This window comes from Labeo rohita, chromosome 8 (assembly GCF_022985175.1).
Source record: "Labeo rohita strain BAU-BD-2019 chromosome 8, IGBB_LRoh.1.0, whole genome shotgun sequence".
Lineage (NCBI taxonomy): Eukaryota > Metazoa > Chordata > Actinopteri > Cypriniformes > Cyprinidae > Labeo > Labeo rohita.
In genome coordinates, this window is record NC_066876.1 from 9505452 (window position 1) to 9533024 (window position 27573).

The 27573-nt window shown below is 36.2% G+C and overlaps 1 protein-coding gene across 1 annotated transcript; it reads left to right on the forward strand.

Annotated features, from left to right (window-relative positions):
• The first annotated feature begins 1670 nt into the window (after positions 1 to 1670).
• zgc:162200 (uncharacterized protein LOC558638 homolog) lies at positions 1671 to 25547 on the forward strand. Its single transcript, XM_051117714.1, has 10 exons — positions 1671 to 1827; positions 3773 to 4065; positions 7716 to 7928; positions 8674 to 8826; positions 11863 to 12312; positions 15169 to 16029; positions 16522 to 16701; positions 18746 to 18897; positions 21066 to 21399; positions 24327 to 25547. Exons 2-10 carry the CDS (start codon positions 3832 to 3834, stop codon positions 24330 to 24332), a joined length of 2583 nt encoding a protein of 860 aa, XP_050973671.1. The 5' UTR covers positions 1671 to 1827; positions 3773 to 3831; the 3' UTR covers positions 24333 to 25547.
• The last annotated feature ends 2026 nt before the right edge of the window (positions 25548 to 27573 follow it).

Sequence of the window (27573 nt, forward strand, 5' to 3'; positions counted from 1 at the left end):
TTTGAAACATTTGAGCCCGCATTTACACTACCGTTCAAAAGTTTGGGGTCAGTACATTTTTATTCTTTCTTTTTTTTTTTTTTTTTAAGAAATTAATACTTTTATTCACCAAGGATGTATTAAGTTAATGATTAAAAGTTTTTTCTTCATGAACTTGTTATTCATGAAGAAAAAAAAATCACAGGTTCCAAAAAATATTTGGCAGCACAACTGTTGATATTATCCAACACTGATCATTCTAATAATAAATCCGCATATTAGAATGATTTCTGAAGGATCATGTGACACTTAAGACTGGAGTAACAGCTGATAAAAATTCAGCTTTTCATCACAGGAATACATTTTATTTTAAAGTATGTTAAAATAAAAAACATTATTTTATATTGTAAAAACATTTTGCAATATTACTGTTTTTTTTTTTTTCTATATTTTTAATCAAATAAATGCAGCCTTGATGAGCATAAGAGACTTCTTTAAAGACTATTACAAGTCTTACTGAACCCAAACTTTTGAACGGTAGTGTATTTGATCCAAAATACAGCAAAAACAGTACAATTGTGAAATATATTTATTATTTAAAATAACTACTTTAACTAATAAAATAACTACTTTAACTAATAACTAATAAAACTACTTTAACTAATAAAATAACTAATTTATTCCTGTGATCAAAGCTAAATTTTTAGCGTCATTACTCCAGTCTTCAGTGTCACATAATCCTTCAGAAATCATTCTAATATGCTAATTTGCTGTTCAAGAAACATTATTATTATTGTTGTTATTATTATTATCAATTTTTAATAAGTTCAGTACATTCTATCAGGATTATTTGATGAATCTTTGAAAAAGATCCAAAGATTAGCGTTTATCTAAAATAAAAAGCTTTTGTAACATTATATATTATATACTACACCATTTAAAAGCTTGGAGTCAGATAATTTTATATCTGTTCTGAACTTTCTATTAATCAGAGAAACCTGAAAAATTTCTACACAGCTGTTTTCAACATAATAATACTAATAATAATAAATGTTTTTGAGCAGCAAATCATAATATTATTTCTGAAGGATCATGTGAATGGAGTAATGATTTTCAGCTTTGAAATCACAGGAATAAATTACATTTTAAAGGATATTCCAATAGTTATTTTAAATAGTAAAAATATTTCATAATTTTACTGTTTTTGCTGTACTTTAGATCAAATAAATGCAGGCTTGGTGAGCAGAAGAGACTTCTTAAAAAAAAAAAAAAAAAAAAAAAAAAAAAACATTTAAAAAATCTTACTATTTAAAAACTTTTGACTGGTAGTGTACATGTGAAACTCCCAAATGCATAGTATGAAGCAGGCCCATATTTCTGTCATCATTTCTCAAATAACTAACTGACTAAAAAAATTAGATGTTTTGTGGCCATGTTGGTAGTTTGTTTGTGGTTGGTAGTTTAGGTACAGTTCAGGTACATTCTTTGGTACTATGTTGTAATCAGTGTAATTTAGGACGCCCAATAAGAAAAATTACATAAACACATCATTTTAAAATATACGTTTAAATCTTTCACGTTTGTATTCTACATGACAACGTAATATTAACTATATTCATCGACACAACCACATCCTGTAAGATGTTCACTGAAGTTGCGCGAGTGTGCGCTCCTGAGGCGGAAGTGGACTCGCGTCATTGGCTGTTGAGCTGCTCTTCAGAGAGCTGTGCTCGTGCATTCATTCAAACGGCTGACTTCTGGAGCGCGCGCAAGGAAAGGGCTGATCTCCTTCGAGCTCAAATTCATGTCTCATCCGTCTATTCATGATTCTGTCAACAAAATATAAAGGTAAGAAACGATTAAAAGCGACCGTTTTATCGTTTTATCTGTAGGCACCGCCAGCTGACCGCCAGTTTCATCACAGCTAAACCGAACCCTGTAGCAAATGAAGAAATAAGGCGGATGTGTTAAGCTTGCACAGACACTTCAGCAACTGAACCGTTGCTCATTTTTAGACAACAGTCGCCGCGTTTACAATTACCTTACTAGAAAGGGTGTTTTCTAACGTGTTGCTAACGCCAGGAAAACCGTAATATTTACGTTAATATGTTAGTTAGCACTGTGGCTACACCAAACTGTTGACAAACTAGCTTATAGGGTTTTGTCACTTTCAAAGTCACCTTGTAAAAAGCACAAAGGTTTAGACATTATATTAATAACAATCTGCTTTCATAGCCTGGCCAACCGGATTCGTGTATTGGAATGATGTGTAATCATATAGCTACAATAAAGTGTAATCAAATACTTCCTGCACTAACAGTGTCAATAAACCAGCAAATACAGACGCTTTCTGACAAAACCGGAACCTATGTCTATAAACTGGCTCTGATTGTGTTAATATGTGACTCTGTGAGGCAGAAGTAAAGGAAGAACTGTCAGTGTGTCTGTTATTTTAAAACGCTTATAGTTCACACTAACATCGGATGCCGTTAAAGGGACAGTACACCAAAAAATGAAAATTCCGCCACCGTTAAAGTGAATGGTGACTCAGACTGTCATTGTGTGTTGTTCAGTAAAAAGAAACTCATGTTGTTTTCTGCAATGACGTATTCTCATTTTGGGGTGAGCTGTCCCTTATAGTCCATGTAAGACCGAGATGTCATTAGATGACATATTGCCTGCTGTAGTGAAAGTGCAGAAGTCTTTTAAGCTGCTGGACTAAATCGCATTCGACTATGTCCTGCTGCTCTGATGCGAGACCGTCTCATTGAATGCCAGATTAGCAGCTCTGATAATCTCATAACAATGTTACGTCTGAGGTCTTTGAGCTGTGCTGTAGGTTTTGAAGAAGCTAATCGGTTTGTCACGTTAGGACAGATAGTAATCTTATACATATCACATTTAAAACAATGAATGTGAAAATTACAGTTGCTGTAAGTGATAGTTAATGTCATCATGCTGTTCTGAACCCATACTTTTTACTTTCTTCTGTGGCACAGAAGAGGAGATGTTTAGCGCAATGTCGAAGCTGCTCTGTCCTACTGCAAGAAATATGGATGACCAAGAAACATTTGTGGTCACCTGTCACTTTTTGGGAAGGTGGTTGATGTTGCATTCCCAAATGTGACCCTGGACCACATAATCAGTCATAAGGGTACATTTTTTGAAAATGAGATTAATCTGAAAGCTGAATAAATAAGCTTTCCATTGATTTATGGTTTGTTAGGATAGGACAGTATTTGGCTGAAATACAACTATTTGAATATCTGGAATCTGAGGGTGTAAAAAAATCAAAATATTGAGAAAACTGCCTTTAAAGTTGTCCAAATGAAGTTCTTAGTAATGCATATTCATCAAAAATTAAGTTTTAATGTATTTACGGTAGGAAATGTACAAAATATCTTCATGGAACATGATCTTTACTTAATATCCTAATGATTTTTGGCATAAAAGAAAAATCGATAATTTTGACCCATACAATACTGTTGGCTAATACTACAAATATTTTGACTTATGACTGGTTTTGTGGTCCAGGGTCACGAATGCATAATATTAGTGTCCCAAAACACTTTCAGAATGATTTTTTTCAGCTGGTGAATAATAAAAACATTGACAGTCAGCCAGTCAGAATCCACCTGAGTTTTAACAAGCTTGAGCATTTAAACCAGCAGACGACATAACTGCAACATGTACTTGTAATAAACAATGTTATCGTAAAATAGTTATTGTTACAGTTTGCTAATATAGTCGTTATTCTTCATGCGAATGGGCCTTAACATTTATCTTTTCACAGACATGACAAGACAGAAGTGAAGTATCTGTTCTGGTCGGGAGTGCGAGGTTGGGCAAAGGATGCTGGAGGAGGGCGATGGAGAGTTGGAGGGGATGGGAGGAGAAGGAGACGGGGGGCTTCAAGCAGAGGTGGAGAGGCTGACGGCAGAACTCCAGGAAGCCAATGAGGAGAAGTTACAGGCTGCACGGTATGGCCTAGCCGTTCTGGAGGAGAGCGCTGCCTTGAAGATCAAACACGGCCAGCTGGAGGAAGAACATGAAGCCCTTAGGATGGAAATGCAACAGCTCAGAGAGGTCAGTCAATAGACAGCTAAAAGGAAAAGAGGGGTAGAAGCTGAAATTAAGGAGTTGAAAAATAGCTGGCTTATTGTACTAGAATTTGTAGTTTATTTGTTTCTGCAAATGGTTCGTTATGGCATAGGTTAAAGTATTTGTTCTCTAAATGTCTCTTGAATTTCTGTCTTTCTTGCTTACGGCGGCTAATAATTTGTCACACAAAACATACTGTGGTCAACACAAATCATGTTTATTATTGAAACAAGTGAACATGTATCAAATATAATCTGGATTTTATTTCCTATTACCTTGAATAGTTTTGTTTATCATTTTTGAGAATCAGGGCATCAAAGCATGTTCATGTTGGCTTCTGAGAACACATTAATTTGTTTATTTTGGACACAACCTTTCACATCAGAGTTATAATAATATGGGTTTCACTGCTTTATTTTACATGGTCAGAACAGACCTGCAACCAGATATGCATTTTGTTTTTTTTTGTTTTTGTTTTTTTTTCCCATAAAGAGATTTTGTCCATAACAATCAAGCATTGAGAAAACGCATTTCTTTTAGCTATTACACAGTCAGTTTGGGGATATTTTTCTTTGCCTTTCTTCTGGTGAATAATCTGAAGCTTTGTCTTCCCTGTGTGATTAATATCGTTGTGGTCTTACACATGGATAGTTTGCATACTCAAATGTTTTGTCTGGACTGTAGTACATTTTACTTTCAGTGACCTGTTTTCCCTGTTTGTCACTGTCATGTAGAACTTGTCATTTCGTTTTAGGTTAAACATTCAATTTGGGGGTTAAAATGAACATGAAATGTTAATTACATAACATGTACACTTCTATGGGACCCAGGGGAGTAACTGAAATTAGTCAGATATTTATATCCCTCTGCTTGACAGTTGCAGACACATGATGGTAAAGAAAAAAGGTTTAGTTGTGATGATTCATGAAGCCAGCAAAATGCTTGATCTAGTGGCCTGTATGTAAGTATATTGATAATATAAATTTTTTTGGCTGAAATAATAAATTAATACCTGTAGATTTCTGAGCCCTTGTGAAATATTAGCTGTCCATTTCCCATAAAATAAAAAATAAAAAAATAAAAATATATATATATATATATTTGTCATTTTCCAGATGTTTTGGTTAGTGTTTGAAAAAAGCACATCTATTTTCCTATATTTTGGAGATTGTGTGGGTCTCTTTTAAAACCGTTGCTTTTTCTCGGACTTTACCATTTTGGGATAGTACTGTTCAGACAGATCAGTTTATGTGGTTTATGGCCAAAGTAGAAAACAAATATGCTGTAAGCCTGATATGAATGAGCCCTTTCGGTGCTTTTTGTTAGCCGATTTATTACATAAGCCTGTTCCCCAAAATCCATGCTTTTAGCCTTTTACAACAATTTAAAATTAGCAACATTTTAAGAGCATTATATGTGCACATATTATGGGTTTGCCTTCATCTAACATGTCACTCATTTTTATGTGAAGTTCACACATGAGGCACATTTGTAGACCCAGCCCTCTGGTATGAAGATTAGGCTTGTGTATGTCTCTCTCTGTGTGTCTGATTAGTAGAGCATGAAATTGGCAAAGTAGGTGAGTGTGGTAGAGTGAGATGCCTGGAATGCACAGATCTGAGTCTAGCGTGCTAGAAAAAGAAATTGACAGTTGTAACATCTAGATGTACAACTCGAGATGTACACATTGCATCGTCGTTTCATGTTTAGTCTTCCAGGATTCTACTAATGAATATTTTTGTTGAAAAATAAATCTTTTCACTGAAATGGTTCACCCAAAAGTAGAAGTGTATGCTGTTCTTGTGTTTTTCCAAACCAGTATTATTTTCTGTCCTCATGTATATAAGGTGATGTGAGGCAGAATGTCTAAGCAGCTTTTTATAGTTAACTAAACCTAAAACTAGTAGAAAATGTTAATTTATATACAATGAAATCATTTAGTTTACATTTAGTTTACCTTGACATACTGAAACGATTAAAACTAAAATAAAAATGTATACAAATTATATAGACACATAAAAAAAAAAAAACTAATAAAAATTACAAACAACACAATTTACTACAAATTTAACTGAAAAAGAAAACAGTAAAAATATAAAATATGAAAATATACAATATTAATAAAGCGGGGTCAGAAATTAACTTTTCCATTAAGGGGCAATATTTGCAAAAACAAACAGGAACTTATAGGCCTGCAATAATATGACAAAAATCATTATTGTATTATTGTAGATTATTGCTCTTCATATGTGACACAAAACCAGTCATAAGGGTCAATTTTTTTAAAGTGAGATTTATACATCTATACATCATCTGAAAGCTGAATCAATAAGCTTTCCATTGATGTATATTAGGATAGGACATTATTTGGCTAAGATGCAACTATTTGAAAATCTGTAATCTGAGGGTGCAAAAAAATTAAAATACTGAGAAAATCGTCTTATATTCATGGAACATGATTCTGACGTCTGATGCATTTCTGGCAAATGCATTTCTAAGTTCAACACAATCGCGTTTGATTGGTTATAAGGCTCAACCCTGCGCAAAACAGTGTGTGAAATCAATCTGATGCAGTGTGAGCATCTAAATGTAATTCCAAGTATTGACACTTCGTTCATTTTCACATTTAATTGTAATTGCAACAGCTGTAATACGTTGTTTATTTGTGCAGGGGCATTTTTTTTCCCTCTATTGTTTGGAATGTCTCGTTTTTGTTCATTTTGGTGGCATTTTTGCCACAAGCCCTCGTTAATTTCCGACCCTGGAATAAAGGCTATGAATTACAGTAAATATTTGGTTTTAGTGTCTTGCACAAAGCCATCATCACATGGCTTTGGAACCATGGACCACTTTGGATACTTTTTGTTTATTATATTGGCCTTAGGTCATTTTGAGGCACATGAGGGAAAGCAAATCTTCATTTTAGAGTGAACTAGTCTTTTAAACAGCATGTCCTGCTTTTACGTGTACTGAACAGAGGTATAAATTCCCCTGCACATCTCTTACAGGCTCTCTCATGCACACTTCACTTCCCCCTCTGCAGTCTTTCTTTCATCATTAATTATAGAGTAGCACAAGCATGTTTTTCCCACATGCTTTCACATGACTCAAATTATAAGGTTCAGAGAAAAGAGTGTGGCTACGTTAATGACAACCTGGCCAGCGTTGATTCATCTTGTAACAAATCAGATCAGTATGAGACAATCTGGTGTATATTTGTCACCATTTGTCCAAGCACCACAGCAGCCTTAGCATGAACTAAACCCATTGTAATTACACCCTCTGTTTGGCAATGAAGCTGGAATGTAATGTAGTGTCACGGGTAACGTATAGAGTTTCGCTTCGCCTGCTCTCAATACAGTTGTCGTTGTTTATTGGCTACGCAAGTAAACAAATTACTCAAAATAATTAAAGACTGACAACTTAACTTTCAACAGCTCTGCTGTTCTCATTTGAAGAATTTCAGAAATTCACACAAAGTAGCGCAGGGGCTGTAAACTGTGTCAGGGTTGGATGGTTGTCCATTTAGTCAGTCAACTGAATTGTTTTATTTCTTCTTGTGTTGGGAATTGGCAAAACCTCTGCTAGTGTAATGAAGATGAGTGTTTGATTCATGTCCGTGTATATGTTTACAGGCTCTGGCAGACTCTGTGAGCAGCCATAAGCGTGCAGCCGCAGATGGGGAGAGTCGAGAAGAGAGGCTCCTGCAGGAGTCGGCCACTAAAGAGGCAGCCATGGAGATTCGCATGGATGAGCTGCAGGCGGAGCTTAAACAGGCCCGTGTCATGCTGGCCAATACCTCGGCTGAAAACGAGAGACTGGCCGGGCTCTCCACCCAGTTGAAGAAGGTACACACACCAACATCAATCAGAAGGCTAGTGTTTACATAAAATGTGCATTCATAACCATAAGTCTGCCTTTGTTATATGAGCTGTACAATGAGACTCATGTTCTTAAATAAAAAAACAATGTGTGTAACGACATCAGAAAAATGAAATGCTCTAAGCCGAAATGCCACTGAATAACATGCACTCTGCTGGCTCGCTTGCTGATCAAAGTAAAAGTGGAAATAAGATTCCTTGTTTTCATGAGGCCTGATCATGTGACAAAACCGGGTTGAGTTTCAGTGTCAGCTTGAAGAGAAGAAAGGCCACAGTGAACTACTTATTGAACTTATTTTTTAAATAATAAAATCTTCTCTGACCTCTCATGAGAGATGAGATGTTATCTATTCTAAATCAGCTTGCAATCTCTGTGGAAATATAGTGCATTAAAATGTGTCATGCCAGGTTTGACCTCAGTGGCTGGTTTCATTCAGTTTAATTGTATGAGAAAATGCACCTGGGACTGCTAGACTTCACCTTTTGTATTCCAAAGTAAGGTCTGGAATGGGATATGGACATGTAAATCATGACACCATAAAATTAAATTTGTTTAAACCATCCTTTTAGAGAATTTGCATTAAATGGAACAAAGAGAGTGTATTAATGAAGCTACCACCATGAGATTTTTGCAGATCTAATGGCTAATGTCTCATCACTTTATTCTGTGTTTTATTGACTTGCCCTGTCTGACTACTTTTCCTGACTCTAGGAGTGTGAGTGTTTGGAGGTGGAGAAGACCCACATGAGAGAGGAGATGAAGGAGTACAAGACTCGAGAGGTGCAGCAGCTTCAGGATAACAGTGAGCTGGAGGAGGAGAACATCTCCCTGCAGAAACAAGTCTCAGTGCTTAAGGAGAACCAGGTGTGTGAGAATACAAATCTCATATTTAGGTATTGTTTGTGTTGTCGTATAATCGGGTCCCTGGTGCATCTACCAGCCCAGAAAATGTTAAAAAGAACAACCCAGTAAATTTTTCTGCAAGCATGTGGAAAAAACGAGCCGCTCAGGTTTCGCTCTACCTCGTGACGTAGGAAGAGGATCTTATTATAATTCTGCTTTCACAAGCGATACCGCTATGAGCCCCTAACACTATTGTTTCCTCCTCCTCAATGTAAGTCTCGTGTGTGCAAAAGAATTTTGGTGAATCCCAACATATCACAGACTGTGACGTTATAGTCAGGATCATTAATAGTTACGCTCTCAACATTTGCATATACCAGACATAAGCAAGGCCAAAAGCGAAAATGGCAGATCATGGAGATAAATTTTATGTTTTAGGCTGTGCAGGGATGGGTTGGTGTCTGTATTCAGAAAAGCACGGAAAACAAATAACGTGCTCTAAAAAAATAACACAAGTCGTTAAAGGGGCATGGTTAGCTGCTTGCTAGCGGTAGTAGCCTGTTACATTATAGAAAGAAGAGATGACTGAGGACAATGGCGAATGATTTACAGATCCTGAGCACCACTGACAAGCATCTGATCTTGTTAGATGTGTGGGAAGTACTGCTGCTCTAGTATACACAGAGCACCTGTGAACGCAAATTTCGAAAGTGAAAGTAAAAAGTGATCGTGCACTCGAAAGCAGTTTAAATGCCCTGCATATTAATAGCGGCTCCCTGATTAAATATATATTTTCCTCCCTGTGTTTCCTTCCTGCTGTGTGAGCTACTGAAATGAGCCGCACTGTGAAACAGCCAATCAGAGAAGAGCTTATCATTATTATTCATGACCCTTCCAAATAAGGTAATAACAGACCGTTTTGTTCTAGGGACAAATCTTTGGGTTGTAGATGAACATGTACAACTGTTTCTGGAGGATTTATATGTAGATATCAGAGGATAATTTAAATTATTGTATCAATGCATTCTATGGCACCTTTAAACTGATATGGTTTTAAAATGCATGATTTTAGTGTGATAGACATGATAATCAAAACCAAACAGGTTTTTTTTTTTGGCAGAATATCCAAGGTACAAGCTGTAAAGGCACAGCTCTATCCTGGAAAAGGGGATGGAGCATCAGCTCAATTGCATTTAAAGAGACGTGCACAAAAACAGCGTTTCTGCTTCCACTCAAAATAGAAGTTTTCAGAATGATATGATAAATGATCTGTGGGGTATTTTGTACTGAAATTTCCACAGACACATTCTGGGGACACCTGAGACTTACATATTTTAACAAAAGGCATAATAGGTGTCCTTTAAGCACTTTATTTTAGTGTTTGCTGGACATAAGTCTTTGCTTCGGTAGAGATGTCTTGTGACTTTGAATGTTTTTTGCAGCTGCTGTCACAGCAGTACAAACACTTCTGTTGTAGTGCTTCGGCCTCAGCTGATTTTTAACAAAGCCTTCCTTCTGAGGGACTGCACACGAGAGGTTTTATTCACATCCCGCATGAATATTCAGTCGGTCAGAGGCTGGAACGCCTTCCCTGTTGGACTAAAAACCAGTTTGCTCAGGGTGAATTTAGACTGTGAATATACAAATAAGCTAAGCTGAGTTGTCCTTAAGTGTTGACTTCAGTAACTAGACTAGTTATAGTGAATTAACTATTAACAAATATGTGTCATGTCTCAAGAATTTAACAGCAAGTTGTGAGTTAATACCATCAGTTCTCATTACATGCAGCATTTTGTGATTGACACTGCAGTGTAACACTATGAATGCTAACAGTTAAACCTGTTTGGTGTTAAAGGAATAGTACACCCAAAAATGACATTTAGCTGAATTTTACTCGCCCTCGGGCCATCTGAGATTTTTTTTTTTTTTTTCTCATCAGAACAGATTTGAATAAATCTAACATTACTTCACTTGCTCACCAATGGATCCACTGCAACGAATGGGTGTCATCAGAATGAAAGTCCAAACAGCTTAAAAAAATTCTCCAAATTTTTTACAAAGAAGAAACCAGCTCACCTACATCTTAGATGACCTGAGGCTGTAAACTATTACTTTAAATTGGTTTGGAGATATTTTGATATTATTGTTGCCACAGTGCACTGCATTGAATTAGTTATTCAGTATTGGTGTTTAAACACTGTGATATTAGTGTAAATATGGGTGTCACTTACAGGTGTGAACTCACCTGTAGAGTGTAATAGTATTAGTCCGGCAATGGCTGTGGTGTCATGAAGTGGATAAAGATCTGGCTTTGTTTACTGTAATTTGTAATCTGTGTTCATAAAAATGGAAATATTATGGTATTGTTTGTTTATTACTGTGGTCATTAGTTATATGATGTCAGATCAGTAAAGGCAGGCTAATCCAGCCTAACAAGTTAGTACTGTGCCGGTATGTTTTGAGGGCAGGGAGCTACATAGGATGTAGACAAGTGGAAAGTTGCAGTGTATGACATCTCATAAACCTAGTCAAAATTGTCTTGGTGTCTTCACCAGTGTTGTTATTATTAACTAAAACTATTAAGATTGTTTTAGAAAATGAAATAAAGCTAAAAATAAAATGCATATTATAGAAAAAAATATTTTAAGTAATTGTCACAGCAAAATTTCACTAAAATTACTAGATTAAAACTAAAATAATACATTTAAGATATATATAAATGTTTAAAAAATAAAAAAACACAAAGGCACAACAAAATTATAATATTAATAAATTCAATTTTATTTAAATGATTAAATTAATATTAATTAAAAAGATATTTTTTAATAGAAACTATTTCAGAATATGAAATAAATACTGTAATAGAACAAAAGTAATATCACTGGTTTTTATGTTTAAACTTTTTTTTTTTTTTTTTAATTTAAGCTAAATAATCAAGTCTCTTCAATCTTTATACCTAGTTTTCCAACAAGTAGTAGTAATATGTGCTTTACTACTACAACTAGATTGAGACAGACTCGACTATCACATACCAAACTTTTACATTTATGTCCACAGGTGGAGTTTGAGTCAGTGAAGTTGGAGTTGACCCATAAAGATGAGGAGCTGGAGCTGATGAGGGCGCAGCTAGAAGAGGCCGGGCGTTTGAGGGAGATTGCAGAGCGTCAGCTGGACGAGGCACTTGAGGCCCTGAAAGAGGAGAGGGAGCAAAAGAACAGCCTGAGACGAGAGCTCACCGCCCTTTCCCTCAACCCCTTCGACTCCATCGGCCACTTAGAGCTACAGCTGGACGACAGCCGAGATGGAGAGAAAGACAAGGAGGTTGGAGAGGAGGAGGAGGAGATGGACAGTGGGTATAATAACTCCAAAGGGATGGAGAGAAACAGGTGCTCCACACCCAGAAACAGCGACATGTTCCTCAGACCTCAGGCTCCTGGACTGGTGGCCGATCTGCTGAGTGAACTGCACCTATCAGACAGCCAGAAACTTAAGCAACAGCTGCTGCAGGTGAGGAAACATCTTTACATCCTACATGATTATCACTTACTTCATAAGCTGTTGCAGTAGTTTTACATCAAAGGTTCATTACTGAAAACTTTCTAAGAATTATTTGTGTGTTCCTTCCTGACCTTGTTTTGCATACGCTGACATACAAATTTAACTTTGCAAATTAAGTGTCAGATGCATGTTTTTCTTACTGGACCAGATCTGCACAATGTTGCATTGCAAATTCTACAGCCATGTCAGTCATCATGAAGCAGTGGTTTGCAATGAATTTGGAACAGCTAAGGGGTGTTAATAGCTAAAATTCTTGTAATTTATGGCATCACTGGGCTTATTTCTTTTATGGAAGATTTACTACATATACCTAGCAAGGTTTTGTGGAAAAAAAAAAAAAAAACACTTTCTAAAGTAATAAGTAAACAAATAACAAAGATCCCATATAGTTACATCCAACAGTGGTTTCACTGGTTTCATTATTCTTAAGGAACGTTTATAAGTCAGGAGAGCAAGTAAAGTTGATGAGTAGCCAGGTTCATATTGCCTGATGCCCTTCTCTTCAGATCTTAATCTCTGACCAAGAATGAGATGATTCAAACCCTGTGATGTAAAGGCCTGTAAAATCATCTTGTGGGGTGTTTTATTTTTAACTTAGCAGTTTCGTGTATAAAACCAGATGAACATCTGACAGATGAACTACTTCCTGTTTCATACCACTTCCTGCTCAGTCAGTTACTGAAACAAGTTTTTTTCACCCACCCAGACAGTCCAGTTTGTTTTGTTTATTTATTTACTTTTTTTAATGTATAATTAATAGATTCTGTTTATTTATTTTTTGAATTACGGTTTGGTCTTTCTGTCCTTGTTCTATAGGAAAGTTAGGAAAGAGAGGGAATGGGACTCTTACTCAAACCTTAGAAAATTGTGAATGAAATTTCAAGCCTTTTAATTAGCATAAATCAGTCTAAAGTGGTCCTTCCTTAAGTGTAGTTCTAGTCTCTTTAGTAGGGTTCGTACAAGGTGCTTGAAGTACTTGAATTTGACTTGAAAATTCCTAAAGAGGGATTTAAAAAATGCTTGTGATTTTGCACATCTTTTATTTATTTATTTATTTATTTATTTTTTACCAGTAGAAAACAATACAGTTATAAATATATATATATATATATATATATATATATATATATATATATATATATATATATATATACAAATACAAATCCCTTAAGAAAATTAGCAGTGGTTTTACTATAGTAAAAGTGTAGTACTATTTGTAATGCTTTACTGTAGTAGCAATACTTTGCATGTGCTTCTCTTTATTTTGCCTTTTTTTTTTTTTTTTTTTTTTTTTTTTTTTTTTTAAATTAGGGTTTTGTTTTTTTTTTATCTTTTTCTCTCTTTTAGAATTTGAAATGAAAAAACATTGGTTGATGAGTGAGATTCAAGTCCTTAAAATTAAAAAAAAAAAGCCCTTGAAAGTCCTGGAATTAAATTTTACAGTATCTGTATGAAGTTTCTCTCAAGTTTTGTCTATCCAAAACTTTTGGATCAGAATGAATAGGGCCCTATGAAAAATATGAAATGTATTTATTCGACACCAAATTCTGTTTGTTTTTGTTTTTGTTTTTTTGTTTTTTTTCCCAAAATTCCATTTTTACCATTTCAATTCTTTTTAGTTTTAATTTTTCTAGACTCTGTTTTAATGGTTAAATTAAAATATATTAATCAGAAAGCATGTCTATTTAATCAAAATCTAAAACTTGTACAATTTAACAGCAATTTATTAAAAATATTTAAAGGAGAAGTCCACTTCCAAAACAAAGATTCACATATAATGTACTCACCTTGTCATCCAAGATGTTCATGTCTTTTTTTTCTTCAGTTGTAAAGAAATTATGTTTTTTGTGGAAAACATTTCAGGATTTTTCTCCATATAATGAACTGATATGGTGCCCTGATTTTGAACTTCCAAAATGCAGTTTAAATGCCGCTTCAAACGATCCCAAATGTGGTTGTAAACGATCCCAGCCGAGAAAGAAGGGTCTTATCTAGCGTAACGATCGGTTATTTTTTAATTAAAAAAATACTATTTATATATATATTTTTGAATGCCAAACGCTCGTCTTGTCATACAAAGTTTTTTTTACTTTAACTGTCTTGAGTCAGAATACACAGAGTTCAGGGAGAGAAAGGCAAGACAAGGGCTTGAGATTAAAAAGTATTTAAATCGTATTTTTTAATGAAAATAACCAATCGCTTTGCTAGATAAGACCCTTCTTTCTCGGCTGGGATCATTTACAACTGTATTTGGGATCGTTTGAAACTGCATTTAAACTGTATTTTGTAAGTTCAAAATCAAACTCCAAGCAGGTGTGAGTTGGAGCTGGTTAGAGCTAAACTCTGCAGAGCTGTGGACCTCCAGGAATTGTGCTTGAGACCTCTGTGTTAAGATGATCAAGATAACTGTTATGAGTTTTTCTCGAAAGAAATGGTAAAATTCTTATGAAGTGACTGTTCTAGAGATTTAGACTAATTATTTTGAGGCGTCACATGCGCTTCGTTATGTGTGTAGTAAATTAATCCATGTGTCTCAGCCATTCATTCACATAGAAACATGCAGAACGTATAGATTTTCTTTTTACATAGTATTTTTGTGGCATAATATTCACAGATAGTAGTCCATACCATATTTTAATTCAAGTGTACTGACCTACTTTTGATTATTCATCCAAAATTTGGCAAATTCTGAAACATTCCACATTATACACTAAACTTTCTGCATAACGGAAATCTTGAGGCTCTAAATAAATCTTGTCACAGTACTTTTATTGAGAGCCATATTGTTTGTGTACCCATGTCCAGGTGGAGAGAGAGAAAGCCACACTGAGCAGCACTGTACATGACCTCCAGCAGCAGTTAGCCCAGTCTAAAGATGCTCTCAGTGAACAACAGGTGAAGATGGATCAGCTGACCCAACATTTGGAGACCCTTCAGAGTATGGCCTTAAAAAGGCCTGCTGAACAAGAGAATGGAATGAGCCCGTCTCCAAGGTCCCTTCAGAACCAAGATGCTGAAAATGGCATCACCTACTATGAAGTTGATGCACAAAGCACAGAGGTACTAGAGTGCCGCATGCAAGCGGCCAATGAGGAGCTTGTGCATCTGCGTGAGGAGCTGAAAGAGGTTGGCGAACGCTCCAAAGCCCTGGAGGAGCGCTACAAGCAGGAGAAAGAACGCTGGAGAGGCGAGGCGCAGGAACTCGCTGATAAAATACGCCAGTGTATCGCTGCTAGCCGACAGGACCAGGAACGAATAGGACAGTTGGAACGTGAAATTGGCGCCACGCGGCAGGTCGCCACAGACTCTGAAGGCCACCTCAGTGCCGCACAGGAGGAACTTCTGGCCTTCTCTGAGGAGCTGGCTAATCTTTACCATCATGTGTGTGTCTGTAATAATCTCACGCCCAGTCGCGTTACACTGGATTACTATCGTGAAGGAGCACAAGCCGGGAGAATGCACAACCATTCGCAGCAACACCACTTCCGTGGATCGCTCCGCAGGCACAGGCGGTCAGGTGAAGTGTTGGACCTGGGCAGCGGAGGGAGCGGAGACACGTCATCCAGCTGCGGGAGTTGTCCAGGGTCTCCTACGCTAGACTTTAGGGATCCAACCAATGTGCGCAATCTGGTAGCTGTCATACGCTGCCAGATTAAACATTTACAGGTATGTCTACACCAGGGCCACAAACACTTTTTGATTTCATGGTAGATGAAAAGAAATATGATAATATAAGATATAGTAATATAAGAAAGTGTACACACAACAATTTTCATAAATAAAGACAGCTGAATAAAATGATAGCTTCTCATTGGGACATTTCATTTAAGCCTTTAAGCAGCTTTTTTTTTTTGAGGAGGTAGAGCATAAAATATGAACCGATTAGACCAAGCTGCCTTAGGATGCCTGCCTGTATCCGTCTTAACAACAAAACTCTGATTATAGCTGCACTTTTGCTCTGTCAACTCAAGAAAAGAAAATGTTGAAATCATGTCAGTATCTAAGGTTTTGCTCTGCTTTTGTTTTTATACTATGCTCATGATTATTTTTGTATGTCATGCATTTTATGTTGTGTTGTAATTAATTTTGTCAAGCATTTCAGTCACCATCACTGTTTAAATGTGCTATAAAAATTACTTATTTTTGAAACCTTTGCAGGTGGCGGTGGACCTGTGCAGGCAACGTAACCTGTTGTCCTCTCCAGCAGCAGGAGGGAGCACTGAATCAGACCGTGACACAGAGGCACTGATTGAGGAAGTGTTAAAACTTAAGTCACTCCTGAGCACCAAGAGAGAGCAGATAGCCACCCTCAGAACTGTCCTAAAGGCCAATAAACAGGTACAGATGTTAGATATGTAAGATATTGAATGCATACTAAATATAAAAATGTACTTAAAGAGATAGTTCACCCTTTGTTCATCTTCGGAACACAAATTAAGATATTTTTAATGAAATCTGAGAGCTTTCTGACCCTGCATAGACAGCAAAGCAACTGACATGTTCAAGGCCCAGAAAGGTAGTAAGGACATTGTTAAAATAGTCCATGTGACAGTGGTTCAACCATAATTTTATGAAACTACAAGAATATTTTTGTGCACGATGAAAACAAAAAAGTAACGACCTTATTCAACTATTTCTTCTCTTTCCTGTCAGTCTTTGATGTGTTCATGTGTTCACAAGTACTACATCTCGTGTGTGGTTCTGCTGACGCAGGTGTTGGCATTCTGACGTGGAATGTCCATCTGTCTTAGTTCATCTTCTGTATTTTCCAGCTCAGAAAATTGCAAGTCATCCTCTCTGTCAAAATCTTCAGACATGTTTACAAAGACTGTTTTATGTACAGTGTGTGTCTTCCTCTGCTTGTATACAAAGCACAGCACATCCTGGTTCTACGTGAGAATGCCAGCTTTTTACTACCTTTCTGGGCCTTAAATGTGTCCCTTTCTGGGCCGTGAATTGCGTTGCTTTCTATGCATGGTCAGAAAGCTTTTGGATTTAATCAGATATCCTAATTTTGTTCTGAAGATGAAGGTCTTATGGGCTTGGATCGACATGAAGGGGAGTAAATGATGACAGATTTTCATTTTCTGGTGAACTATTAAAAAGTCTTTAAAGGTCTAGTAAAAATAAAAGGAATTTTCATGAAGCCCCCTGTTTAGCACTGGTTAGTTCTCACCACAGTTTTAAAAAATGCTGCAAAAGTGGGCGTGGTGCGCTGCGGAGCAAAGGGGGAAGAGGGAAGAGAGTGAACTCCCATTGAGTTAACATCGCAAGTAAATGCACAGCCATTTGCACTCTGCATCGAAAACATATATATGAACGCGCTTTTGCACCTCTATTAACTTTTAAGGCTGATTTTGCGGCGTGTATAATCCTTTTAATTGGTTGTGTCAGGGAGCTGTAAAAACCGCTATTACACTCAATATTTGAATGAATCGCACTTGAAAATAGCGCAAAAAAGCCCAAAATTAACCCGTTTTCTCCAACATTTAAAATAAACATGCTAACATTGTCATCTATGATGTGCAACAGAAACACCTCTGCTAAAATCTCAGAAAAAGTTTCATGAACCTTTATTTCTTTTAACATAGTAGCCAGTTGTGATGGTTAACTGCTTCATTTCCATGTAATTAAAGTAGTTGACACTTATTGAAAATATTTTACCAGAAAATGTACATTATCACTGACAAGGATAGGTTTCAGAGCAGATATAAAAATAACTAACACTTCTGTTTAATCTTTAAGCGGGAATCATTTATGACCATTGCTAATACACTTGAAATGTGACCCTGAACCACAAAACCAGTCATAAGTAGCACGGGTATATTTGTAGCAATAACCAAAAATACTTTTAATGATGTTCCTTGAAGACATTTTGTGAATTTCCTATTGAAATATCAAAACTTAATTTTTGATTAGTAATATACATTGCTAAGAACTTCATTTGGACAACTTTAAAGCTGATTTTTCTCGATGTTTTAATTTTTATTTTTTTATTTTATTATTATTATTATTTTTTTTGCACCCTCAGATTCCAGATTTTCAAATAGTTTTCAAATAGCATCTCAGCCAAATATTGTCCTATCCTAACAAACCATACATCAATGGAAAGATTATTTATAGCTCTTAGCTTTTAGATGTAATATGATATAAATTGTTTTGTTGTCCAGGGTCATAAATGGCCAAATATACTGTAGGTTGACTAGTGCAGTGTATCAGTTTATCACTGTTTATTGCAAATTGATTGAATAGTTGTTAAATGTACCTTTTACTCTATACAGTTTGGAGAATGTTTTGAACTCGAGTACATGGTTTCCTTTGATGTTAATCAGATCATATGACTCATTTACTTTTTTTTTTGGTTTGTTTGTTTTCTTCTCAGACAGCGGAGTTAGCTTTAACCAACCTGAAAACAAAGTATGAGACTGAGAAGAGTATGGTGACAGAGACAATGATGAAGCTAAGAAATGAACTGAAGGCCCTGAAGGAGGATGCAGCCACCTTCTCCTCCCTTCGCGTCATGTTTGCAAGCAGGTATGATGGGATTACACGTGCGTCAAGTGCTTTGTGTGCTCACAGGCCATGGGAGTTTCTCAGGTCATTGCTCGTACAGTACATTACTCATTTCTAATGAGTGATTATGGGGTTTAAAGGTTAAACTGGTTGTTTGTAAACTGGTTTGATTTATAGACAGAGTGCAGATAAGTTCATGGGACAAGTAGATTCTCCCAGTTCCATCTTTCCCTTGTCAAACTGAGGAAAAACTAATCAATTTTAGTTAGAATATTGCTGATAGTTTGTCTTGGGCTGTCTAACAATATCTAAATCATCAGCTGACACGATGTAAGGATTTATAGAGACATTTTAGTTACAGTGCAACCTTCACTGTGGTGAAAGATATGCAGGGAGTGTTTGTTTACATTTGTAGAAAGACATATGAGAGGCCTTTGGTTAGAGAGCCACAGAGATTAGACAGCCGTGACCCTGTTTTAAGAGCAAGCTAATAAGATTATAATCTCAAGGCCCGGTCTCCCACGAGCTCCTCTCACATGCCGATTAACGTGCACGCTCTCTGATCCCATGTGCAGATGAGGGCAGCTCACTCAGACCTGAAGTCCATAGATCAAGTGTCAAGGGAGCAGAGAGCAGTGGAAGCGAGGATAACGTTTTCAGTCATGTGACTGTAAAAAGAAAAATCTAGAACTCATTACAAATAAATGCAGATTTTTAAGATTGCAACCAACTGCATAACTTGTTCAAACACTTATCAGTTGATTTTTACAGTTATTTAATGACTTTAGAAAATATTAAAATAAATATAAAGTTTACATCCCTCTTTCAGAATCTGCAAAATGTTAGTTATTTTACCAAAAAAGGGGGATCATACACAACTATTACACAAGGTTCAAACGCTCACTGATGTATCTGAAGGAGAAACAATGCATTAAGAGCCAGGGGCTGAAAACTTTTTGAATTTGAAGATCAGGATAAATTTAACTTATTTTGTCTTCTGGGAAGCATGTAACTATCTTTTGTAGCCTCTGAATGGCAGTACTAAATGAAAAAATATGATATTTAGGCAAAATAAGAAAAATTTACACATCTCTATTCTGTTCAAAATAGAACCCGGCTCTTAATGCTTCATTTTTTCCTTCTTGAGCATCAGAAGCGTTGGAACCTTCTGTAATAGTTGCATATGAGTCCTTCAGTTGTCCTCAGTGTGAAAATATGGATCTCAAAATCATACAGTCAATGCTGGAAAGGGTTCAAATACACAAAAATGCTGGAAAACCAAAGAATTTGTGGGACCTGAAGAACAGCAGGCAGTTTAACTGTTCAGCACAAACAAGGGACTCATGAACAACTATCGCTAAACAAAAAAACACAGCTGTGGATCATTCAGGTAACAACACAGTATTAAGAATCAAGGGGATGTAAACTTTTTAATGGGGTCATTTTTTATAAATTCAGTTATTTTCTTTAGTGGACTATTTGTAAACGTCTTTTATATCTTATTCAGGTCTAAATAGACAATACTAAATAAACAATAACATGCATTTTGTATGGTCCCTCTCATTTTGGTAAAATAATTAATTTTGTAGATTCTGAAAGGAGGGTGTAAACTTGTGACCTCAACTGTATAGTGCAGCTGTTTTGACGTGCATGTTATTTGTTATCGCCGCATGTTTTAAAAAGAAGTCTCTTATGCTTTTGCTCTATTTAATGTATTGTAAAATTTAATATATTCCTGTTATGTCAAAGCTGAATTTTCAGCATCATTATTCCAGCCTTCATTGTCAGATGATCCTTCAGAAAACATTCTAATATGCCAGTTTGCTGCTCAAGAATAAAAGATAGATAGATAGATAGATAGATAGATAGATAGATAGATAGATAGATAGATAGATAGATAGATGAAGGTTATTAACTGTGTATTGGTTTTGTTTTTGCTCATATACATCAATTCTAAAGTGAAGCATTTTATTGTTCAGGCACCAGGGAGTTTCTGTGTTTGTGTGTATGTGTGTGTGGCGCTCTCTTGAGGACAGCACTCTTCTACACATTCTTGCATCAGTTTCTAATAAAAACTAAACTGTTTTCTTAAGGGATGTTTATGCAAAAAGTAATCCCTTTTATTCTTTCATTATTTCATTTCATATTTATCTCCGTTCCTGTTTCCTGTGTCCTTATCGTTTTTACAGATGTGACCAGTACGTAACTCAGTTAGATGAGATGCAGAGACAGCTCGCCGCCGCTGAGGATGAGAAAAAGACGCTCAACTCTCTCCTCCGCATGGCCATTCAACAAAAGCTGGCACTGACCCAGCGACTGGAGGACCTGGAGGCCCCTCTGTCCCCTCTCAGTAATGGTAGCAGCCCGCGCCACTCCCGGACCAAGCATCTGACCAAATCCGGCCGAGCCCCACGGAGCCCCATGAGAAACAGTCCTCGCTCCAGTCCGGTGCTAGTGCCTGCTGGCTCGCAGAACATGAGCAGCCACATGAGGACGCTCTCACGCAGCCTTCACTGCAGTCCCGTAAGAGCGCCGTCCTCTTCTTCCTCATGCTCGTCTTTTTCTGCCTCTAATGAACCCGAGTCCTCTACGTCCACACAGAGTTTAGCTTCTATCGGTCTTGTGCGTGACACTACTTTCGTTCGTAGTTACGGGTCAGGTTCGTCTCGCTCATTAGATGACTCTACTGGAGGGTTGGGACCGTTTGCTATCCAGTCACGACAACCTAAAGTTAACGAATCACGGGGTAATAGTCTGAAAGTGTCAGCGCCGTTGCGCAGTAACACGTTTATTAAAACACGCCGTGCATCTGCACCTGTGAGCAAAGTTGGTTCACGTTCAGTCGAAGCCCTTGACGCACAATCAGGCAGAACTGATGGATCAGAGAAAAGACGTAAAGTTACAATGGAGGAGAATGATTCCAAACCCTCCAAAAAGTCCAACGCAGATCGTGCGTTTCTCAAAAAGCAGTCTAACATTTGTAAATCCCATTCTGCTGAGGCAACTGCTTTTAGTCGTTTTGCTTATTCAAATACGGCGTCTACAACGCAATCTAAATTTCTCCCTCAGAGAGCATCAAGTGTAGCATCTTCTAGCGATCAAACCACTCCACGCAGTGCATCAGATAAGAACCAGAAATGTACTGGTAGGACAAGAGCATCTTCTAGGTTAGGGAGCCATTCAAACTCATGTCAGGACTTTGTTCAGGAAATGGTCTCTAATCCTAGTCGTGAGATTAAAGGGAAACCAGATCAACCGAGAAAACAGCAAAAAAGTGCTGATGCAGCAAAAAGGTCAACACACACTTACACACACCAGACGAAGTTCGGAGCCACGTAACTGCCTAGTTGTAACCTAAAATGGTAACACTTTACAGTAAGGTACATTAGTTCACATGAGCTAAGAAAGAATAATACTTCTACAGCATTTATTAATCTTAATGTTAATTTCAGCATTTATTAATGCATTATTAAAATCACAAGTTGTGTTTGGTAACGTTAGTTAATGTACTGTGAACTAACAAGAACTACCAATGAACGACTGTATTTTTATTCACTAACATTAACTAAGATTAATAAATAGTGTAAGAAATGTATTGTTCATTGTTTATTCATGTTACTTAATACATTAACTAATGATAACAATTGACACCTTATTGTAAAGTGTTCCCACAAAATTTTATAGCCAACTCTGATAAGGCAAACAAAACATTTTTTTTAAAGCACTTAACTGTATAAAAACACAAAATTCTTCTTGTGTTTTGTCTGTCACAGATTCTACATTAATTTTTGTTTGTTTTAAATCATGTTCCCATTTGCTGGTTTTGACATAAACCATTCAAAAATGTTTTTGAAAGACGTCTCACCAAGCTATATATTTATTTGATCAAAAATAGAGTCAAATATTGTATTGTATTGTAATATTGTGAAATATTTTTACAGTTTCAAATAACTTTTTATTTTTATCTATTTTAAAATGTAATTTATTCCTGTGCTGAAAAGCTTTTTATTTATTTTTTTTGTTTTGTTTTTTTTAGCATCATTACTTCTAAGTCTTCATTGTCACATGATCCTTCAGAAATACAAATTATCCATCTTTTGATTTGATTGGTTGATATATATTAAAATTATTAGTTAGTAATTATTTTAATCTTATGGCTAATATCTAATGACATTAAAGTTTTGTCTAAATAGATCAGCTAAATAGATCCAACTAAAAATCGTTTTTTTGTTGTTTTTTTTTAAATGCTGCAAGTAAATATAGGCATCTCAAAATTATGATTTATTTATTATGATGACGTAGTAAAAATATGTATTTTTTGGTAAATATTTGTGTTATGAAATTACTTGGGTTTTTAAAGATTTACTTTAAATGAGCGTTAGATGATGGCCAAGGTAAGAATTGTGAAAATGGTCCAATTAAATATGCAGTATCCGCTAATATGGATCAATTAAAAATATTTAATATCGCTGATAAATAATATGGTACCCTTTATACATTATGCATAAACAAAAAGGAGAAACATGCTGGTGGAAATTTACTTGAAATGGAAGTTTATAATACAGCAGTCTTTTTATAATAATGTTTTGGGTAATTGAGCTTATATGAAACTCAAGTGCTGGGAAGGTTACTTTGGAAATGTAATGGGTTACTGATTACAAGTAGTGTAACTATTTCAATTACTTGAAATAATGTAACCGATTACATTTAATGACTCTTTTCCCCCTTTTTTTTTTTTTTTTTTTTTTACTGGTAATCATTTAAAGCAGGCAGAGTTAACTTTACAGTAAAACTCAACACTGATGTCAGGCTTTCAAAATCACTTCAATTAAGATCATAATTTAATTTTAAAGCACAGCCACCACAAAATCAGACTTTAGCACTTCTTTTTACTTTGAGATCGTTCTGAGGTTAAATACAGATTTTAAATCCTTAGAAATAGTTTAGTAGCTATGATACTGTTTTTGAAATCAAAACTCTGCATAGCTATGACAGGAAACACTAGCATCTTAACAATGCCTTGGAAAACGTAAAAAAAAAAAGTAAAAAATAAAAATGTGTCCTGTTCTGTGTCCTAAATTACTGAAACTTTGGTGTCTCATGTTTTAGAGCAGTCAATCAAATCTTTGTGTGTGAAAATATTCAGATGTAACCCCTTTGTAATTGTTTGCATTACATATTTTTTCCTCAGTAACAGATTACAGTTACGTTTATTTTGTAATTAAATTACGTAATTCCGTTACATGTAGCTAGTTACTCTCCAACGCTGCCCATGACATTCTGTTAAGCTTTCCACCATACTTCTTATCTGTGATTATTTACTTCATAATTTAAGTCAGTCTGTTGTCATTGTTTCCTATCTTATTCTTTCCTGTCTCTAATATCTGCTCAGCATTTTGCATTTATATGGATGAACACTTTTGACTTACTGTATCTCACTGTCTTTGCAGAGATGAAATCCTCCTTGTGTCTCCCTCTGTGCTCGAGTACACATGGACCATGTTCATGCCCAGTTCATGAACACCCTTACCTTGCAGACCTGTCCCAGCATCCTTCTCTACCTCCTCATCAGACCACACCTCATTGGATCTCTCGTCATGTTTTTCGTGCCTCTCCTCCCACCCTCTCTCTCGTCTGTTTTTTCCATATGGTTGTCCTCCGTTTGTCTGGATCAAGTCATTCAGCTTCAAGATACTGAAAGCTGAACACAGTCATGTCATATCATCAGATTTTCCTTGTTCATGAACACACGTACCAAACCAAAAACTCCTGGAGATCAGTATTGTTTAGTCTAACTGGCTATGACTGACCTTTTTCTTATACTAGCCATAGATAAACACACTTTGTTTTGGTTTTAGCCATTAAAAAAAAATTTGAAGCTATCATGGAGGACATTCCTCTAGTATAACTGACCAGTTGTGCAGTCTACAGAGTTTGTTTTTGACATGTAACTCACCCTGGCCTTAAAAGACTGCTACAGTGAAGAAAAAACAAACATATAACCAGTAAACTGAACAATCAACTATGCATAGGTACAAAGACTTTTGCTGCTAATTAGCTCATGCAAAAAAATCCAATTTCCAAACTGCCAGTTTATTCAGTCTACAACACAGTTAATCAACAGCACTGTTAGACAAATGTAATTAATTTTAAAGTAGGACAGAGGTAAACTGTTGTAATGGTTGTGTTCATGTCAAAGGGAACACACTGACTGGGAAAAGAAAGAGAAAGAGATTTAATATAGTGCCTTAAAACCTATGTTTTGAGTGATTTGTAGATAATTGATTTAATATTTTGTTTATTGATGGTAAGGGTTTAGATAGTTTTAAAACTAATTATGAAAATTTATGCATGTACAGATAATGTTACATTCCTGCAATAGGCTCGTTCTGTTAAAAAACAATATTTCACTGTTCTTGTCAGAACCGTGTGTGTATTTGTAAGATGTCGTGTCGACCTGCCTGTCAACACTTTCATCTCGTTTTCAGTCTTTCATGATATTTCCACATTGAAAAAGAATGCTTCCTATTGTATTTTTATTGTTCTGTAAATTTTTTAACCTAATTTTCTTTTATATTATTTTGTTCAGCCCTACAGAATGGTGATTTCAATGCAATATCAGGTCTTGCTTGTGAATAAGTAGTGAAAATAAAGTTTTCAATGTTCGTGTATTTGTTGTCCTTTGTTTGCCATATTGAGGATGATTTAAAGCAGTTATATTTTTACATTTCAGTTTTTACATTGTAGCAATTTTGTTTACCTAATTCTTCAACACAGAAGTAACCCTATGGGCGAGACTTCCGGTTCATTAACCGCTATACAGGTGCATCTCAATAAATTAGAATGTTGTGGAAATGTTCATTTATTTCCGTAATTCAGCTCTAATTGTGAAACTCGTGTATTAAATAAATTCAATGCACACAGACTGAAGTAGTTCAAGTCTTTGGTTCTTTTAATTGTGATGATTTTGGCTCACAATTAACAAAAACCCACCAGTTCACTATCTTAACAAATTAGAATACTTCATAAGACCAATTAAAAAAAAAAAATAGTGAATTGTTAGTTTTCTGGAAAGTATGTTCATTTGCTGTATATGTGTTCATTTACTATATATGTACTCATTACTCAGTAGGGGCTCCTTTTGCTTTAATTACTGCCTCAATTCGGCGTGGCATGGAGGTGATCAGTCTGTGGCACTGCTGAGGTGGTGTGGAAGCCCAGATTTCTTTGACAGTGGCCTTCAGCTCATCTGCATTTTTTGGTCTCTTGTTTCTCATTTTCCTCTTGACAATACATGAGTTTGCTCCTCAGTCAAGCACACCAACACCATGGTCATTTAACCAACTTTTGGTGCTTTTGGCAGTGTGGGCAGGTGCCAAATCCTGCTGGAAAATGAAATCATCATCTTTAAAAAGCTGGTCAGCAGGAGGAAGCATGAAGTGCTCTAAAATTTTTTGGTAAACGGGTGCAGTGACTTTTCAAAAAACACAGTGGACCAACACCAGCAGATGACATTACACCCCAAATCATCACAGACTGTGGAAACTTAACACTGGACTTCAAGCAACTTGGGCTATGAGCTTCTCCACCCTTCCTCCAGACTCGGACCTTGGTTTCCAAATGAAATACAAAACTTGCTCTCATCTGAAAAGAGGACTTTGGACCACTGGGGAAACAGTCCATTTCTTCTTCTCCTCAGCCCAGATAAGACGCCTGACGTTGTCTGTGGTTTATTAGTGGCTTAACAAGAGGAATACGACAACTGTAGCCAAATTCCTTGACACGTCTGTGTGTGGTGGCTCTTGACGCCTTGACCCCAGCCTCAGTCCATTCCCTGTGAAGTTCACCCAAATCAAAATTCACCGTTCTTGAATCGATTTTGCTTGACAAGCCTCTCAAGGCTGCGGTTCTCTCGGTTGGTTGTGCATCTTTTTCTTCCACACTTTTTCCTTCCACTCAACTTTCTGGTAACATGCTTGGATGCAGCACTCTGTGAACAGCCAGCTTCTTTGGCAATGAATGTTTGAGGCTTACCCTCCTTGTGAAGGGTGTCAATGATTGTCTTCTGGACAATTGTCAGATCAGCAGTCTTCCCCATGATTGTGTAGAACCAAACTGAGAGACCATTCTGAAGGCTCAGGAAACCTTTGCAGGTGTTTTGAGTTGACTAGCTGATTGGCATGTCACCATATTCTAATTTGTTGAGATGCACAAACCAGTGTGTTCATAATTATGATAACACATTAAAATAACATGGTGAGAAATGCCAATTTGCAATATCAAGCAGCAAAACAAGCTGTTTTGTACAGCTAAAAATAGCTGGACGCAGATGAGACTGGAAGTCAGACCCATAAAATTTACAAATTACCTGCTATTATGAGAAAAATAAGGTGGTTAGCTTTTTAAGTTTTAATTTTAGTTGTTGTTATTTTAGTACTTAAACGGAATGAAAATGAGAATCGTTGCATTTGCAACTAGCTGAAATATTTAATTTCAGTTAATCTTTAATTTATTTCAATTCATGAACATTTATATAGTTTAACTTTGGTAATAATAACCCTGCAGCAAGTTGACAGTAAAAAAAAAGGTGATTGGTGACATTTAACTTTTTGTTTTCTTTTTTAAATTTTAAACAAAATTATCCTATTTTCTATCATTGTCTGTTACCTATACTGCAAATTAATGTGCTTTAATCTA